At 44.0% G+C, this 17,432-nt stretch overlaps 1 protein-coding gene across 1 annotated transcript in view; it reads right to left on the reverse strand.

Annotated features, from left to right (window-relative positions):
* Nucleotides 1-17,432, reverse strand: part of LOC130128439 (semaphorin-6D-like) — a 187,918-nt gene that overhangs the window by 11,478 nt on the left and 159,008 nt on the right. Inside the window, exons 16-18 of the mRNA XM_056298049.1 lie at nt 15,844-15,921; nt 12,482-12,540; nt 11,501-11,551 (exon numbers count right to left, since the gene is read on the reverse strand). Of these exons, the coding sequence (XP_056154024.1) occupies nt 11,501-11,551; nt 12,482-12,540; nt 15,844-15,921 (188 nt within the window). The remainder of the gene's footprint in view (nt 1-11,500; nt 11,552-12,481; nt 12,541-15,843; nt 15,922-17,432) is intronic.

Consider the following 17,432-nt stretch of genomic DNA (forward strand, 5'->3'; position numbering starts at 1 on the left):
GTGCGAAGTGGGCCGGTTCAGGGTCTTCGTGGTTGTTTTCACACGGCAGACATGCGGTGTCTGGAGATGAGCTCATCAAACTGCAGGATGACGTCTTTGTTTCCCTGCCGGGCGGTTTTCAGACCGCCCGCATCCTGACCTCCTCTGCCGCCGCAGCTGTTTCTTAGGCTTGACATTTCTACGCCGTCATCAAAACTGGATGTCAAGGTCCAAAGGCATGCTGGGAGGGGGACCATTAAGGAAATTAGGTGTGTGTGTGTGTGTGTGTGAGCATGTGAATGTCAGTGTGTGCGTGCGTGCATGCAGATATGTGTGTGTCCTGCTCTACTGATTTCAAACCCACAGCAGGTTTCTGTGAGTTGGTGGGGTTTAGCCTTTTGTAGGGGGTTTAGGGAGGGGGGGGGCACCTTGAACTGTGAGCGCTGCATGCTGGGAGTGACGGCGTAATGAGGTTGCCATGGTGATGTGAGAGTGACCTTGGGGCAGATGGTGAATGCGAGGTGGGTGGAGGGGAAATCTCAGCATTAGAAGATTTTCCACATGGCAGAAAATCAAAAGAAGACCTCGAGACACAGAAAGCAGAGCTGGACGTAAAGTGACCGTCATGATGAGACAACTCCTCCAGCTCTGATTGAAGGTCTGACTGAAGCTGTGACTGAAGGTCTGACTCAAGCTGTGACTGAGGGAAACTGTGACTGAAGCTGTGACTGAAGGTCTGACTGAAGCTGTGACTGAAGGTCTGACTGAAGCTGTGACTGAAGGTCTGACTGAAGCTGTGACTGAGGGAAACTGGGACTGAAGCTGTGACTGAAGGTCTGACTGAAGCTGTGACTGAAGGTCTGACTGAAGCTGTGACTGAAGGTCTGACTGAAGCTGTGACTGAAGGTCTGACTGAAGCTGTGACTGAAGGTCTGACTGAAGCTGTGACTGAAGGTCTGACTGAAGGTCTGACTGAAGCTGTGACTGAAGCTGTGACTGAAGGTCTGACTGAAGCTGTGACTGAAGGTCTGACTGAAGCTGTGACTGAAGGTCTGACTGAAGCTGTGACTGAGGGAAACTGGGACTGAAGCTGTGGCTGAAGGTCTGACTGAAGCTGTGACTGAAGGTCTGACTGAAGCTGTGACTGAAGGTCTGACTGAAGCTGTGACTGAAGCTGTGACTGAAGGTCTGACTGAAGCTGTGACTGAAGGTCTGACTGAAGTTGTGACTGAAGGTCTGACTGAAGGCTGCCTGAAGGTCTGACTGAAGCTGTGACTGAGGGAAACTGTGACTGAAGCTGTGACTGAAGGTCTGACTGAAGCTGTGACTGAAGCTGTGACTGAAGGTCAACGGCGGACAGCAGACGGTTTCTCTGTGAGCTAAATCTGTGTTGTGGTGATCGAGTCCGTCTGAACACTGACAGTTTTTACAAACAGCTGTTTTATTTTCCTGATCAGGAACAGTGAAACAACCCCATCTTGCTCATTTTTCCACCAACGTCATTCATTCCTTCACAAGGCCAGAGACATGCCATGCATTATGGGGCGTAGGGTGAATGAGATGAAAAGGAAAGCAATGAAAACACAATCTTATTCAACAACTGCTCACCACATCCGTGTAGTATTTCTGAACAGACTACATTCAGAATTCTTGACTTCCTCAGCTGATAAACTAAAATATCAGATATTTTCGTCTATCATTACTTTAAACGGAGGCCATTTGTGTTTCTGTCAAGTTTCTATTTTCATGTAAACTTTCACATGATAAACAAGGTAAGCTGCCTGGAAATCCTAAAGTATAGAACACAAAACTGCACAGGCTGAACATGAAGAGCCACAGAAACTATTTTTCCAATTTTGTTTTGTTTTGTTTTTCCAAAGGTAAACAAATAACTGTCGAGATTATTTTCCCTGGAAGTTTAAGCCATACGGTCCAGCCTGAAGCGACGCTTTTTAATTACTTTCCACCAGCTAACGCGAACACAACTGATTTACAAACGATTTACATTTCATTAAACAACAAAAACAAGAAATGATAATGAACAAAAATAAAAAAGCCTCCTGCAGTGATTCCAAGCTGTCCTCCGAGACACTGATGGGTTCAAATGAAACAATGACTAGTTGCGTTCACTTTTCCTGCTGCTTCTCTCTCAGTGTGTCTGCACACACCCTGTCCAACATGTCTTCAGAGGTGGCAGGTGAGACAGAGAAAAATTATTCATCAAGAATTTTGCAACAAATCTGTCTAATTTCAGACAGGCTGTAAAAGAGAATTAAATCTAATCCTCTTTAAGACTTTTAAGATCAAATATAAAGAAATTTAAGAACAATTTTAGGACAAATCATGCCTGAAGTTTTCAGCCAACCCCAGAGAGAGAAATTGCTGTGGACCAGACCCGTCCAACACCCGACGCTTCATCCGACCCACATACCACGTGGAATGATGGCACTTGGGCAGTCTGCTCCTGTTTGCCGGATCTGGGCTAGAACCAAGCCATAGTAATGCTGCATGTGCCACATATTTGCCAAAGGTGGCCCATATTTGTTTTGTGATATTTGGGCCATATTCACCATTTACCACATAGGCCACTTCAGGGTCACATCCAGATTACATGTTGCCAAAAGTACCGCATCTTTGCCAAAAAAGACCCACATTTGATTTGGCATATTTGCTATTATACACATGGGCCACTTCAGGCTCACATCCATTTTGTCAGGGCCAGAAGAAGGCCAGCAGTGCTGCATCATTACCTGAAGTGGCCCACATCTGGATGGTATCTGGGATAGGTGGTATAAATGGGGGTAATTTGTTAAAAAGGGGATTCATTAAGACACTGCCACTAGTTGAGAGGGGTCATATTCATGTCTGACACATCTGATCTCTTGCAGTACTGCATACATGGAGCTGAAAATATGATTTGACACTTTGGTTTGTACATTTTCTGTAAGTGAACCTGGTCAGTACAGGTTCCATGTAGAGATCAGCATAAAGGTTTAGGGTGTTAAAGACTAATAAAAATGTTGATTCTGTTGCAGAAGAACTCATCTAATTCTGACATAAATAAATAAAATCATATAAAATGACATAGAAATTAAGACCTCATTGATTTAACATTTAGACAGTTTATTACTTTTATGGCCTTTAGTGTGCAAACTTGAATTTCCGGCATTTTAAGACCTTTTCAGGATGGCTGAAGCAGTGGAAGACTGGTGAAACTGGGATGAGTCCTATTGTGAAGCAGTGAAACAGGATGATATGAAACAGGAAATTGTGTGTGAATTAAGATAGGCAGAAAGTGTTAGATAGCGGGTGCCAGTAAAATGTCTGCCTTCCCTGAGACCAAAACAGTCTCATTCACACTCAGCTCCCAGGTATACTCCTGAATTTCATCAAATGAAATCCCATAAGCGCCATCTCGAATGACTCTCCAAGAAAACTGGTTTAGCAGTTCATCTTCAAGCCTAATCAAACTATCTTCAACAACACAAAGACACTCTCATCACAGCCCAGTCCACCTACTACTCCCACCACATACACTCTGTATATAAACATTGTGTCCAGATGAACTGATTCAACCTTCTGTGACTCATACACTCTGGCTCTACTAACCCCAAGCCCCTCTTTTGCACAATAAAGCAAACTTCTCAAACCCAGTAACAATACCTCCAGTGGCTTCACAGTTAACAAGTGCAAGTCTTACTTTCCATTTTTACAATCTAAAATTGACACTATCTACAGCAACCTGATCCCCCCCCACCCCCTTTACCACCCAGCCCCTGTCAAAGTTCTCCCGTGTCCCCAATGGAGCTGTCCATACTTACAGTATGGATTCTGGATTCCATCCCATCCAATCTTGTTAAGTACTGTCTCCCAGCTACTTCCTCAGTCATCACAGAAATCATTCAGCTCTGCTCAGTCCCCCATACACCTAAATGGGCTGCTGTCACCTCCATCCTCAAAAAACCTTGTCTCAACCCTGATATCATGAGCAACTTCTGGCCAATCCAATCTCCTCTTTCTGTCAAAAATACACAGCATAGCACAGATACAGCCATCCTTAAAGTCACCAATGACCTACTCCTTTCCTCCGACTCTGGCCACTTCAGCATTCTCATCCTCACTGCAGCTTTTGACACCATCAACCACACCATTTTACTCTCCCACCTTGAATCCTCCCTGACCATCACTGGTACTAACCTCTCCTGGTTAAAGTCATATCTCACAAACACACAACAGTTCAAAAGCGTCAACAACTGCACCTCCTTCACCAATCCTCTGTCCCAAGGCGTCCCCCAGGGTTCAGTGCTTGGTCCTCTCCTGTTCATCCTTTACCCCTTGATAACATCATACATCGTCATGGTCTCCACTTCCACTGCTACCCAATGACTTCCAGCTCTACATCTCCACTAAATCTATCACTACTACAACTTACTCCACTCTTAACAACTGTGTCAATGAAATTAAACCATGGATGCAAGCCAAATTCCTCAAACTAAATTGTGATAAATCTGACATGCTCATCATTTGTTCCAAATCCCTTACCAAAACCACTCACAACTTCTGCCTCACCATTGACAACTCCACTCTGTTTCCCTCCCCACACACCCGTAACCTCAGGATAATTTTCGACAGCAATCTCTCCTTCAAACACCATGTCAATCAAATCCTGAGAACTGTCATTTTCCACCTAAAAAATGTAGCTCGTCTCCGCCCATCACTCTCCTTCTCTGCAGTTAAAACTTTGATCCATGCTGTCATCTTGAATCACATTCAGAATTGACTATTGCAACAGCATTCTCTATGGCTCATCGTCCAAAGTACTAAACAAACTGCAGTACACCCAGAACTCTGCTGCCCGCCTGCTCACCCATTTCCCTTCCCGCGACCACATCACCCCTGTCCTCCAGAACCTCCACTGGCTACTTGTCCCACAACGGATCCAATTCAAAGTCCTTCGCCTCACTCACAAAGCCCTCCATAACCAGGCCACCCTTAACTGCTCCTGATGAGCAGGTTGGCATCTTGCATGGCAGCCTCCACCATCAGTGTATGAACGTGTGTGTGAATGGGTGAATGTGAGGCATACACTGTAAAGTGCTTTGAGTGGTCGGTAGACTAGAAAAGCGTTATTTAAATGCAGTCCATTTACCTCACCGACCTGCTCCACTACCATACTCCTTACAGCCTTCACTCCACTGATGCCAAACTCCTGTCTCCACCACATAGCACCAAGCACTGGACCTGGGGCGACAGGGCCTTCTCCATAGCTGCCCCCTCCCTCTGGAACACCCTCCCCAAACACATCAAAGACTGCACCAATCTGTCCACATTCATATCGTTACTCAAAACTCACCTTTTTAGAATTACTTTTAATGCATGATTAATGTTGTGTGTTACATGTTTTTAGTGTGTTCCTTTTATGTTTATTTCATCTTATGTAAAGCATCTGTGTACCTTGAAAAATGCTATGCAAATAAAATGTATTATTAGTCTGTTTGACAAGGAAGATGGAAAGATAGCATGGCCCAAAATTTCCAAATTGTATCTATCTATCTATCTATCTATCTATCTATCTATCTATCTATCTATCTATCTATCTATCTATCTATCTATCTATCTATCTATCTATCTATCTATCTATCTATCTATCTATCTATCTATCTATCTATCTATCTATCTATCTGTCTGTTGGTCTGTCTGAACTACCTTAAAAATACTTTTCTGTGTTTTTGTAACAGTACACTCAATCAGCACCTGAGTGTGCAGTATACAGTACGTAGTATTCAGTATGTATGTATACCAAATAAATTACTATTTCTAATCTAACAAGGCTGCCACTGAAGTCAGTGATCGTTCCCAAGACAAATAAATATCAATGACAATGAGTCATCTCTCCGTGCCATAATTATCACTAAGACCCAGATTTCGCTATTCATTCAACACATAATGAAAACTAGGATAAAATCAAAATGGACTTCTTTACTAATTTCATTATTCGTAGTTGTTTTCGTAGTTTTAAGTGCTGTTTGTAAACCAGATTTACTTCTGTTTCCAAATAAGTGGCAATTCTAATCCCCTTGCGGCATCATGTGCAAGTTTACAGCAATGACAGAAAGTCTACAAATGCAAATCCAGCTGACCTGAGTTGGCTCATCAATGTGGAGGTGCATGTCAGGGAGTGTGGCTGACAGACATTGGTATGCTAAAACTACAACACATCAAATCTCTGCTCAAACATTTCCTTCCGCTCCATCCATCACATGCTTTAATCACAGCGATGGGCTCATAAAGACTTAATGAGATGAAGGTTCATTTGGCGTCTACGTGCGCTCTCTGAAAGACGGTGGACCAGTTTAAATCCAGGATGATGGACGCGGACCTGCCGATGAATTCTGAACAGGTCAGTTACCAAAGATAAAAGTTGATCCTCAGAGTGAAAGCAAGCGGCACACAATGAAGCCAAACTGAACAGCTAGCTACGGAAATATGAACCAATCGAGTTGTAAAGAACGTAATTTCTTTTAGCTGAGTTTGCAACGGAGGGAAAGAGGGAGAGGAAACGGAAAACAGGAAGAACATCACCCTCTCTATTCTGTCCATAGTTCATCTACTCACTCAAATTACATTAAGAATGGTGCTTATCTTACACTATCCATCCATCCATTATCCAAACTGCTTATCCTTACTCAGGGTGGCGGGGGATGCTGGAGCCTATCCCAGCAGTCATTGGGCGGCAGGCAGGGAGACACCCTGGACAGCCCGACAGGCCATCATATTACACTAATAACCTCATAATACACTAATATCCTCCTGTTAATTTAAGGAAATAAAAGCAATTCATTTCTCAGTTTCAATAAAACATCAAATCACGTGTACACAGAACTCATCCAGTCCAGTAAAACCATCAAGACCAGTACCCTTAAATCTGTCTCTGTCTCTCTGTCTCTCACCCCACCTCTCTGTCTCTCTCTCTCTCTGTGTGGGTGCAGGAGTGAATGTGGAAGGAATGTATGTCTCTAGGACGTGAGTGAAGTTTTCGGGCTTTTGCACAGGTGACTTGGACTGCTGTCCTAGGAGTGAATGATGTCGTAAGTTTACTTCCCCCAGAGTCACAAATTGTGAACTGTGATGACGTTTTGTAGTCTGTTTAGGTCTAGGCCTATGTGAAAAGATTATATTGAGTCTGTGATAACACACATTCTATATTATATTATATACTATTGTATGAATTGGCTGTAATGATTTCCAGGTAGGAGATAGCATCATTTTAATCCATGCACGTCCCCTAAAAATTCCTAAACTGGCTGATTAACATAAGCTACTTGAGAAAGTATAAAGAACAGATGGCTCCTATCTTCACCCGTAAGTGCCAGAAAAATCCACACCTTTATCCAGCCTATAGAAATTGAATTAAACATTCCCAGCCCAAATTACAATGGAAAGAAAGTCGAAGTGGCAGGAGGAGAGTTGGCTGCTTGCAGAACTAGTTAGGGAAAATAAAAAAAATTAAAATATTGAAAGGGAAATTTAGCCCCACGTTGACCAGTCAACACAAAAAGAACGCTTGGAAACGCATATCCAATGCTGTCAATGTGACATACCACTATGCGAGTCGTACACCGGAGGAAGGCAAAAAAAGATGGTATACTGTTTTGTCTAAATGCAGAGTGGAGATGGCTGTATACCACAGGAATTATGGAAAAACAAGTCAGCAATTTTAAAAGTCTATACACAAGTCCAGTTGTAGCAAATTTAAAATTTTGTTGTGGCCTATAATGGGGTTTTATGCAATATTTAAGGTGGTGGTCCTTCACCGAAACTCTTGAGTGCCACTGCAGAGGTAAGCGTCTGAATAGCTAGACAACGCTAACGTCTGTTTCGGGTATTGGAGAGGGACAGGATGCTGCACTGCTGAAATATAGAGAAGTGCAGACAGAGTGCGTATTGCAATTTTTTAAAGCATAATTGCACGAGTTATCTAATTGTCTTTTTAGAGGTGAAAGGTCGCCGGCTGGTGGGGCCGTGATCCGGATGTGGATACAGTCAATACTACCAACTACACCTGGGAATCCAGCAATATTCAGGAAATTCGTTTGCCGCCGTCTTATCTCTCTGCTTCGGTGGTGGGAAAACTAATGAATCTCTGTGTGATATTTAGTGCTGTAAGCGCTGTCAGTGTTTGGCGGATTACTCAGCTAATTGTGATTTGGGATGGGCTCAAGTCATCACTGTTGCAATTTACCTGTTGCAAAGAAGCGAAGTGTTATCGATATTTAAATTCAGCTGAAACTGCATTTGAGTGTCCTGTAGATGGGAAAATAGCACCACGAATTAGATCGGTGACATACATTATTTCCTGTTTATCTATTCATTAAGTCCACATTATCCATTGTTTGTAAAACATTTCTGCGTCACCCAAACATGTCTGGTTGCCTATGACGCCTCAGTGCAGCCATTTCCCGGTAACTCCTAGCTGTTAGGAGTCCTCTCCAGCACTCCAAGAGACCTTGGGCTAGCAGTGATTTTTTCCCCCATAAGAATGATAACATGCTTTCATTCCTACACCTAAAAGTAAGACTAAAATGATGTCATTCTGAGAATTTTTGGGGAGTTAGGGCCGATCTTCTACTCTAAGAGGCTTGATAACTACGGGCCCAGGCCTCACTCATACTCCATGCACCACCGGTGTCATTACACTCAGTGGAGGCTGGATATAGTAGATGCTGGACCAGGCTTACTGGATGCAAGGACTGTGGCTGCTCTTTTAGGCCAGACATCTGTACGGTACACAAGGGTCATTCTTAATCAATGGACTGAAAAACTGACCGAGGGAGAAGTGGCGCTGTTGAAGGATTATAGTGATGGTGTGAAAACCCCTGATCATGAAGACCCTTTTCCAGAGCTTGAGCTTTCTCCTAACTTGGATGGCTGTGCCATACTTTAAACTGTAAAGGGCAAGGTGTTAGGGTTTGTGGAAGACCCCAAGCGCACGACACCAGACAGAGATGGGGTTAGCCGAAAACTGGCGTACTTTATTCCTTACGCGTACCAATAGTCAAACATAGGAAGGCAATGAGCGACAAGGAAAAACGGAAAGTCCAAGGGGAAAAAACTCGCGGGTAATTCAAACGGGAACATGGCAGGATACTTCCACGGGGAAACTTTGCAAGGGAAAAACATGAACCAAGGGCTGGGATGAGTTCGGAGAGAAAAGGACCGTGAGGGGAGAGTGGCCGCTACTGCGAGGAGGTTACAACACAAACTGACAACGGGCGCGTGGGAGGCCACCAAACTTAAGCCCAGCCCTGATGACTAAGCCCGGCCCTGATGAGCCGATTGGCTGCCGGCGCGGGGTGGGCGGGCCACGGCGCGGGGTGGGTGAGCCGTAACACAAGGTGTTGTACAAATGTGTTAAAATTCTGAATGAGAATAATAGCATCACCCAGGTAATATTGCAAAGTGCAATTTATACAAACGGTGTCATCTCCATGTAATTACTATTCTCTTACCAAATATGTAGTACGGGTCGGAGTTTCCGTGAACAGCTGACTAGAGGCTGAGGTGGCTAAAAACAACTAACTTAGCATAGCAAGACGGGATAATAACAAACAGCCAGGACGGATGCCACACTAGCAATGTTAAACAAAATACAACAACTATCGAGTAAATAAACATTTCCATGCTGACATAACTATCACCCTTTGACTTTGTTAACCCACAAGTAACACTAGTAGTAAAAGGAAAGTCCAGCATTTGTTTCGGTGCACAGGTAATGCTAGCGTTAGCAGTCAGAGTTAATTCATGTCAGTCAGCTAGCATAGCTTGTTGTTAGCCCAAGAAGCTAACATCAATAATATTGCCATAGTACTTTACTGTATGTGGTTAATAACATCGAACCAACATGAGCTGACTAGGTGACCAAGATATCGCTCCGGATAAAGGATATTGATTCTTCAGGAGTGTTGAACATGGATCTCGAAGTGATTCAATTGCACTGAGAACAGCATTGTCCTCAGCCTAGGATGGGCAACATGACCCAGAAAGGGCCGGTGTGAGTGCAGGTCTTTGTTCCCACCAAGCAGTTACACACCCGAGTGTACAAATCAAGGTCCTTAGCAAAGACTATTGGTTGACAAACAGAATCAGGTGTGTAACTGCTTGGTTGGAACAAAGACCTGCACTCACACCGGCCCTTTCTGAATCATGTTGCCCATCTCTATCCTGGGTGGTGAAATTAGCTCAGTCGGTGTTAGCCATTGTGTCAGCACCCATAACACGTATAGTAGACATAGTGTGTAGTTATAATATAGTACTCAAAAAGACGTAGTAGTAAAAAAATATACTGCCAGAACAGTTGTCTGTCCCCAACTGAACAAAATGGGTGATGTAGAGAAAAACCACTGTTGTTTTATTGAATTATTGAAAAATTTGCAGGGAGCTCTAAAATCTTCAGCCTACCCACTAATCACGCCACTGGAAGTCTCCATTTTCCTTTGTTTTGTTTGTTCCATTTGAACATATTGTAAAAGTTATAACTGAGCTAGAGACATTATATTAAAGTAATCTTTTTTTTATCCCCCCCCCCCTTTTCCTCCCCAATTGTATCCGGTCAATTATCCTCTTGAACTCCCTACCCCTCCCCCTGATCGCTGCCTCTCCCGGTTTGTTCCAGTTGCCCCTACCACTATCTCTGAACTCATCAGCTCATCAAAATCCACAACCTGCTCCCTTGACCCCCCCCCCTACTGAAGAAATGCCTCCCTGCCCTATGCCCCTACCTCACCAACCTTTTCAATTCGTCATTCTCCCATGGAATTGTCCCCTCTGCCTACAAAACTGCAGCTGTCACCCAAATTCTCAAGAAGTCCCGTGTTGATCCATCCTGCCTCAACCACTACCAACCAATTTCCAATCTCCCCTTCCTCTCAAAAACCCTGGAACGTATTGTCTCCACACAACTCCAAACCTAGCTACACTCCAACAACCTACTCGAACCACTCCAGTCTGGTTTTCGCCCACTCCACAACACTGAAACTGCACTCCTTAAAGCACTTAATGACCTCCTCACCTCTGCTGATACTGGAGCCCTTAACATCCTCATCCTCCTCGACCTGAGTGCAGCCTTCGATACTGTGAGCCACAACATCCTGCTCACCAAAATGAAAGATGTCGGTATTGAAGGCACCGTACTCAGCTGGCTCCAGTCCTACCTCTCCAACAGGTCACATTTCATGTCACTTCACAACCACTCCTCTGTTCCATCCACAGTCACACAAGGTGTTCCCCAAGGTTCTATACTCGGCCCACTCCTTTTCATCCTCTACATCCTCCCTCTTGGTCAAATTCTCTGCCATTTCAACTTGGATTTCCACTGTTATGCTGATGACACCCAGATATACGTACCTCAGCACCAAATCCCCTCACAATCCACCCCTCTCTCACATCGACTCCTGTCTGTCTGCAATTAAAGTCTGGATGCTGCAAAACCTTCTCAAACTTTTTTTTTTCTGTTTGCTCTTACCGTAGGAGGTGTCGGCAGTGGAGTCCTGGTTCTGGCTGGTGGTCAGTCCGTCTGTTATAACAGAGGAAAATAATCGTCCGGTAAATGGAGGAAAAAAGGAACGAGAATTCTAGTTATGGAAAAAAAAGCCATTAAAAATACATAAATGTTATTGAAAAAAACAACTATTACAGCAAAATAATGTGATGTGATATAACATGAATGTATTCTGATTACTTTAACTTTTAAGGTAAAAACACTCATAGGGGTTCTGGTGTCAAATGTGTTGGTAAAATTCACCACCATGTCCTGACAGGCAGGGGGTGCTGCAGTACATACACCAATACATACTGAGTGTAAAGGAACAATTTAGTGAGTTAGTCACTCAAGTTGTAATCTAAAAAACAAAAAACATTGCCTGTCGTAAATGGATGTCATCCTTTTTGCATTTAAGTGTCTCATTTAAATAACGTGATGACTGAATCTCAGAAAGCAAAGCACATTTCAGCAGCCCAGTGGTGTAAAAATATGAAAATACAAATTAATTCAATAATATTATCAATACTGATGTCAGCCTGCAGTTTATAGACAAATACAATAAAACAATATAAACTGGTGAAAAGTCTCTGGGGGGACTCATTTCGTAAATATACTAACACTGTTTAATTAATCTGGTCATTGTGATCAATAGCAGATGAAGCAGCTGATGTTTTATTACTGTTCAATAGAGGACAGTAGCTACCATCTATTAGTCACTTAAATCCACTGAAATAAACAAGTCGTCTGAGTAGATAGTTGATAATTGAACGGTTGTCAGTTTCATTACATTATTTTGATTTAATGTGTACACTTATTTGTAGTGATTAACATTCTACAGTGATCGTATTGGCCTGGATGGATGTGATCAATGTATACTGACACACACTTGACGTAAAGACACTGCTGAGGTCACGACCCTGTGGTTGAACATGATTGGCTGAGAGCAGACTGGTTTCATCTTACCATGACAACTGTCAGCATACTGAGAATGGTCACCCTCAATGTCCTGCTCAAACCCTGCCCTGCAGAGACAGAGAGAGAAAGAGAGAGAGAGAGATTTACAACTCAAAACTCCACTTTGAGCTGAGCTCAAATCCACAACTGTCCTCTGAATTCCTTCAATCAGGCCCCTCGGTGGAGGTAAGATCAGTTTGTGCCAAAGGGTTGAGGCAACCAAGCTATTGATGATTAGGACCCTTCCCCTGCAGGAAAGCTGAGGTAGCAGCCATCTCCATTTAGACAGTCTGGCACACACTCTCTCCACAGCATTCTCCCAGTTCTTCCTCTGAAATTCCTGTTCCCAGAAAAAACCACCCAGAATTTTCATGCCCTACCTTCCCAATCTGAGGTTTCCTGGTAACTTTGGCTGCCCTTGTCTGCCCACTGCCCGCTGCTTAACTTTTTTCCCAATTCACTTTTGCTGAAGATGCCCTTCCATACATGTCTAAACTACTATCCAGGAACCCCACATCTCTTTGGTTTCTGACAAACACAGTAATGTCATCAGCATAAGCTGACACTACCAGCGAGGGGTGCTGAGGCAACCCTGGTAGCATAAGTTCCGATAGCCTGGATCTTAATCTCTTCAGAACAGGCTCAATAGCTAAAGAGTATAGCTGTCCAGAGATAGGACATCCCTGTCAAATGCTTCTCTGAACCCGTAGTGGACAGCTCAGCCCACCACCCACTTTCATCAAACAGAAAGCTTGCTTATACAACAAACCTAGCAGTGATGCAAAATCATCTCTGAAACCAAAAGTTCTTCAACTGGAAAAAAGACCATGGTCAACCCTATCAAACGCTTTCTCCTGATCTAATGATATAATTGCAACATTAAAATTGTACAGTTTACAAATGTCATATATATCTTTCATGAGAAAAATACTGCCCATAATGGATTTGTCTGGTACACAGTATGACTGATCTCTGTGAATTATGAATTCCAGAAAGTTATAAGTCATTCCAGAAAGTCTCTGTGGATTATTAATTCCAGAAAGAACACCGATCATTCACCCCAAGGCCCTCCGAGAATAGGGAAGATGAGCCATGGTCAATAATAATCAGATTCTTCCTCTACAACACCAAAGCAAATATTCTGTGCAAGGCATGGGGAAAGAAGAAGATGTTTTTGAACGAGAGACTAATATACTTCGATCAAGATTACTCCCCAGCGGTCGTGCAGAAGCGTAAGGAATACTTTGAGGCAAAGTAAGTGTTAAAGCAGAGAAAGATCAGCTTCCAGACTCCGTACCCTGCTTAACTATGAGTGTTCTATGAGGACAGAATGCAGCTGTAGCAGACAGTGGAACAGGCAACTACAGACTTGAAGGACAAAGGACTACCCATCAGCGTGATCACACTGAGGGAGAGCCTGGCTGAGCAGCTATCCCGCACCACCTGGGAAACGGTGGGAGGATCAAGAAACCAAGGGACGGGAGAAGAGCAAGTAGAGAATATCAGGGAAAGACTGTGAGTTTTCAGAAGACAGCCTTCACCTCCTCCAGAAGAGCTATACGTTTTGACTATTCTCAAAAGGGTTGGTAAGCGAAACAGAACCCCAAATAGATGGTGATATAATTGTTTTAATGAAATACATATAATGTGGATTTTCTGTTACTTTATTTTTTTTTCTTTACGTCCACTCCTTTTTCCCCATCTAAATGAGAATATATACAAGGGAGGAATATTCAGGGAAGTCTTTTCTGTGTAATGGACATAGACTTTTCCATTTACTTTTTTGGGTGCTGCAGTGGGGGCTCTCAGCCCACAGGTAGGAGAGGCCTTCCCCCACTGCTAGACGTTTCCTCTAGCTCAGCCCAGGGTCATTTACTAGAGACCCCAGCTTTGGAATCACACCTTCTCTACTTTTTCTTTTTTGTATGAGGAAGTCGGGAGTTGCCGAGAAATATGTAAGAATGGTGCAGGATATGCATGAGGGCACTGTGAAAGTGGTGACGTGTGCAATAGGAATGGCGGATGGGTTCAAGATGTAGGTGGGATTACATCAAGGATCGGCTCTGAGCCCCTTTCTTGTTTGCAATGGTGATGGACAGGTTGACGGACGAGATCAGGCAGGAATCTCCGTGGACTATGATGTTTGCAGATGACATTGTGATCTGTAGTGAGAGTAGGGTGCAGGTGGAGCAAGTAGGAGCAAGATGGAATACATATGCATAATGAATGAGAGGGAGGACAGTGGAATGGTGAGGATGCAAGGAGTAGAGGTGACGAAGGCATATGAGTTTAAATACTTGGGGCCAACTGCTCAAAGTAACAGGGAGTGCAGAAGAGAGATGAAGAAGAGAGCGCAGGCAGGGTGGAGGGGGTGGAGAAGAGTGTCAGGAGTGATTTGAGACAGAAGGGTACCAGCAAGAGTTAAAGGGAAGGTTTACAAGATGGCAGTGAGACCAGCTGTTATATGGTTTGGAGACAGTGGCACTGATGAAAAGACAGGAGGTGGAGCTGGAGGTGGCAGAGTTGAAGATGCTGAGATTTTCATTGGGAGTGATGAAGAAGGACAGGATTAGGAACGAGTATATTAGAGGGACAGCTCAGGTTGGACAGTTTGAAGACAAAGCAAGAGAGGCAAGATTGAGATGGCTTGGACATGTGTGGAAGAGAGATGCTGGGTACATTGGGAGAAGGATACTGAATATGGAGCTGCCAGGGAAGAGGAAAAGCGGAAGGCCAAGGGGAGATTTATGGATGTGGTGAGGGAGGGCATGCAGGTGGCTGGTGTGACAGAGGAAGATGCAGAGGACAGGAAGAGATGGAAACGGATGATCCGCTGTGGCGCCCCCTAACGGGAGCAGCCAAAAGTAGTAGTAGTAGTAGTGATAGACTGTCTATATGTAGTGGTATGTATAGTGTACTGTCTCTTTGTTGTGATATGAATAGTGTCGTGTCTGTATGTAGTAATATGTATAGTGTACTGTCTACTTGTAGTAATATGCATATGGTACTGTCTCTTGGCTATAATAGATGTTACTATGTCTTTGAACTAAAAGGTCAAGAAGACAAATTTCATTAAATCTATTGCACTGATGAAAATAATTGCGATTGAGCTTCTTCAAAGTTCAGAAACTGAGTGAGGAGGAACATTTTCACAACATCCATTTCCACAAAGTTCAACAAGTGATTATATTCCTGGTCTGTCCTATCACACCAGCCCAGAGCAGGAAAGTCATTACAGATTTACGTTTCAGTAATACACAGCTCTATGACTGTCACTCATCCTGGAAGATATACAGTCAGATGTGTCTAAACATTATAAGTCACAGGATTGATGACTGCTGACAATGACAGGAAGAGGAAGTGACACGTACTTGAAACCTGGTGCCATGCTGGCACAACTCCCGGTCTGCAGCCAGATGCAGTATGGGTCACGAGAGGACAGACAGGCCCTGAGAGAGAGAGAGAGAGAGAGAGAGAGAGAGAGAGAGAGAGAGAGAGAGAGAGAGAGAGAGAGAGAGAGACAGACAGACAGACAGACAGACAGACAGACAGACAGACAGACAGACAGACAGACAGACAGACAGACAGACAGAGAGAGAGAGAGAGAGAGAGACAGAGAGAGAGAGAGAGAGAGAGAGAGAGAGAGAGAGAGAGAGAGAGAGAGAGAGAGAGAGAGAGACCTTTAACCAATTCTTTAATGGTCCAATTTTTCATTTACATAAAAAAACAGTAGAATTAACACAGATACTCCTGTACATACCAAACAACAAGCCCCATACACAACAAAAACAAAGACCTTCCCCTTTTCAGAAATTAAGAACAAGTGATTGGTTTGCTACAGTGCACAGCACATCATCATGTCCCAAAATTTTAACAAATTCTTCCAAGTTTGAAATGATTTTGAAATATGTGAACCCGATTTTCAGCCGAGCAGCCACTAGACCCCTGAACATGAGTGTAGCACCTGTGGACCCTGTGCCTTACATTTTGTTTCTTTTACTAAGCTAAATGCTCATTTTTGCTTGACCTATCAGAAAATGAACCAAGGTGACACGTCTGCACTGTGCTGCCGTGTACCTTGGACCAAAGACAAACAGGCTGTCTTCGAGAACCTCTCCTAAACCTCTGAGTCACTGCTGCAGTACAGAGAAAAGAAGGCTCAATCTGGGACAGCTGAGCCAGAAGTGCTGTAGTTTCTTCATCATTACAGAAAGAGCAGTGGCTCCCCGCTCTAGGATCTATATGTGCCACATGTCTGTTCGTAACCACAGCCCCATGTACCACCCTCCATTGTAGATCCGCAGTGTGTTTCTCTATGGGGGGTTTGTACAGGGACCTCCAGCTGCCTTTGGGAGATGAACCTGGTGTCAATACACTCAACCACCTCAACTCCTGTACACCGGCTTGTGATGTTCTGCTGAGAACCTTTACAGCGACTGCATACAAGGCCTTCTGTGGTGTTCTTGAGAAGTCCTGGTGTTTTAAGACAGAGAAGGGCCCGTTCGCTTCCTCCTGCTCCTCCACCGCAGCACAGATGGACAAAAATGGAAAAACAGGCCGCATAACTGGCTGATCCGCTCCACACTTTGCTTCTACTGCCTCTCTGAAGAAACCAGGAAGTGCACTGATCACTTCTTCCAACAGCTTGGGAGAAGGTTCACCTTCCAGCAGCGCAATGATCCTAAGCACAAGACTAAAGCAACAATGGTATGGCTCAGTAACAAAAACGTGAATGTTTTGGAATGGCCAAGTCAAAGTCCGGACCTCAACCCCATTGAAAATCTGTGGCACAGACTGAAAATCGCAGTCCAGGGTGTCCGGGTAGCGTGGCGGTCTATTCCATTGCCTGCCAACATGGGCCTTGCTGGATTGAATCCCCGTGGTACCTCCGGCTTGGTTGGGCATCCCAACAGACACAATTGGCCACTTCTGCGGATGGGAAGCCGGATGTAGGTGTGTG

This window comes from Lampris incognitus, chromosome 18 (genome assembly GCF_029633865.1).
Source record: "Lampris incognitus isolate fLamInc1 chromosome 18, fLamInc1.hap2, whole genome shotgun sequence".
Lineage (NCBI taxonomy): Eukaryota > Metazoa > Chordata > Actinopteri > Lampriformes > Lampridae > Lampris > Lampris incognitus.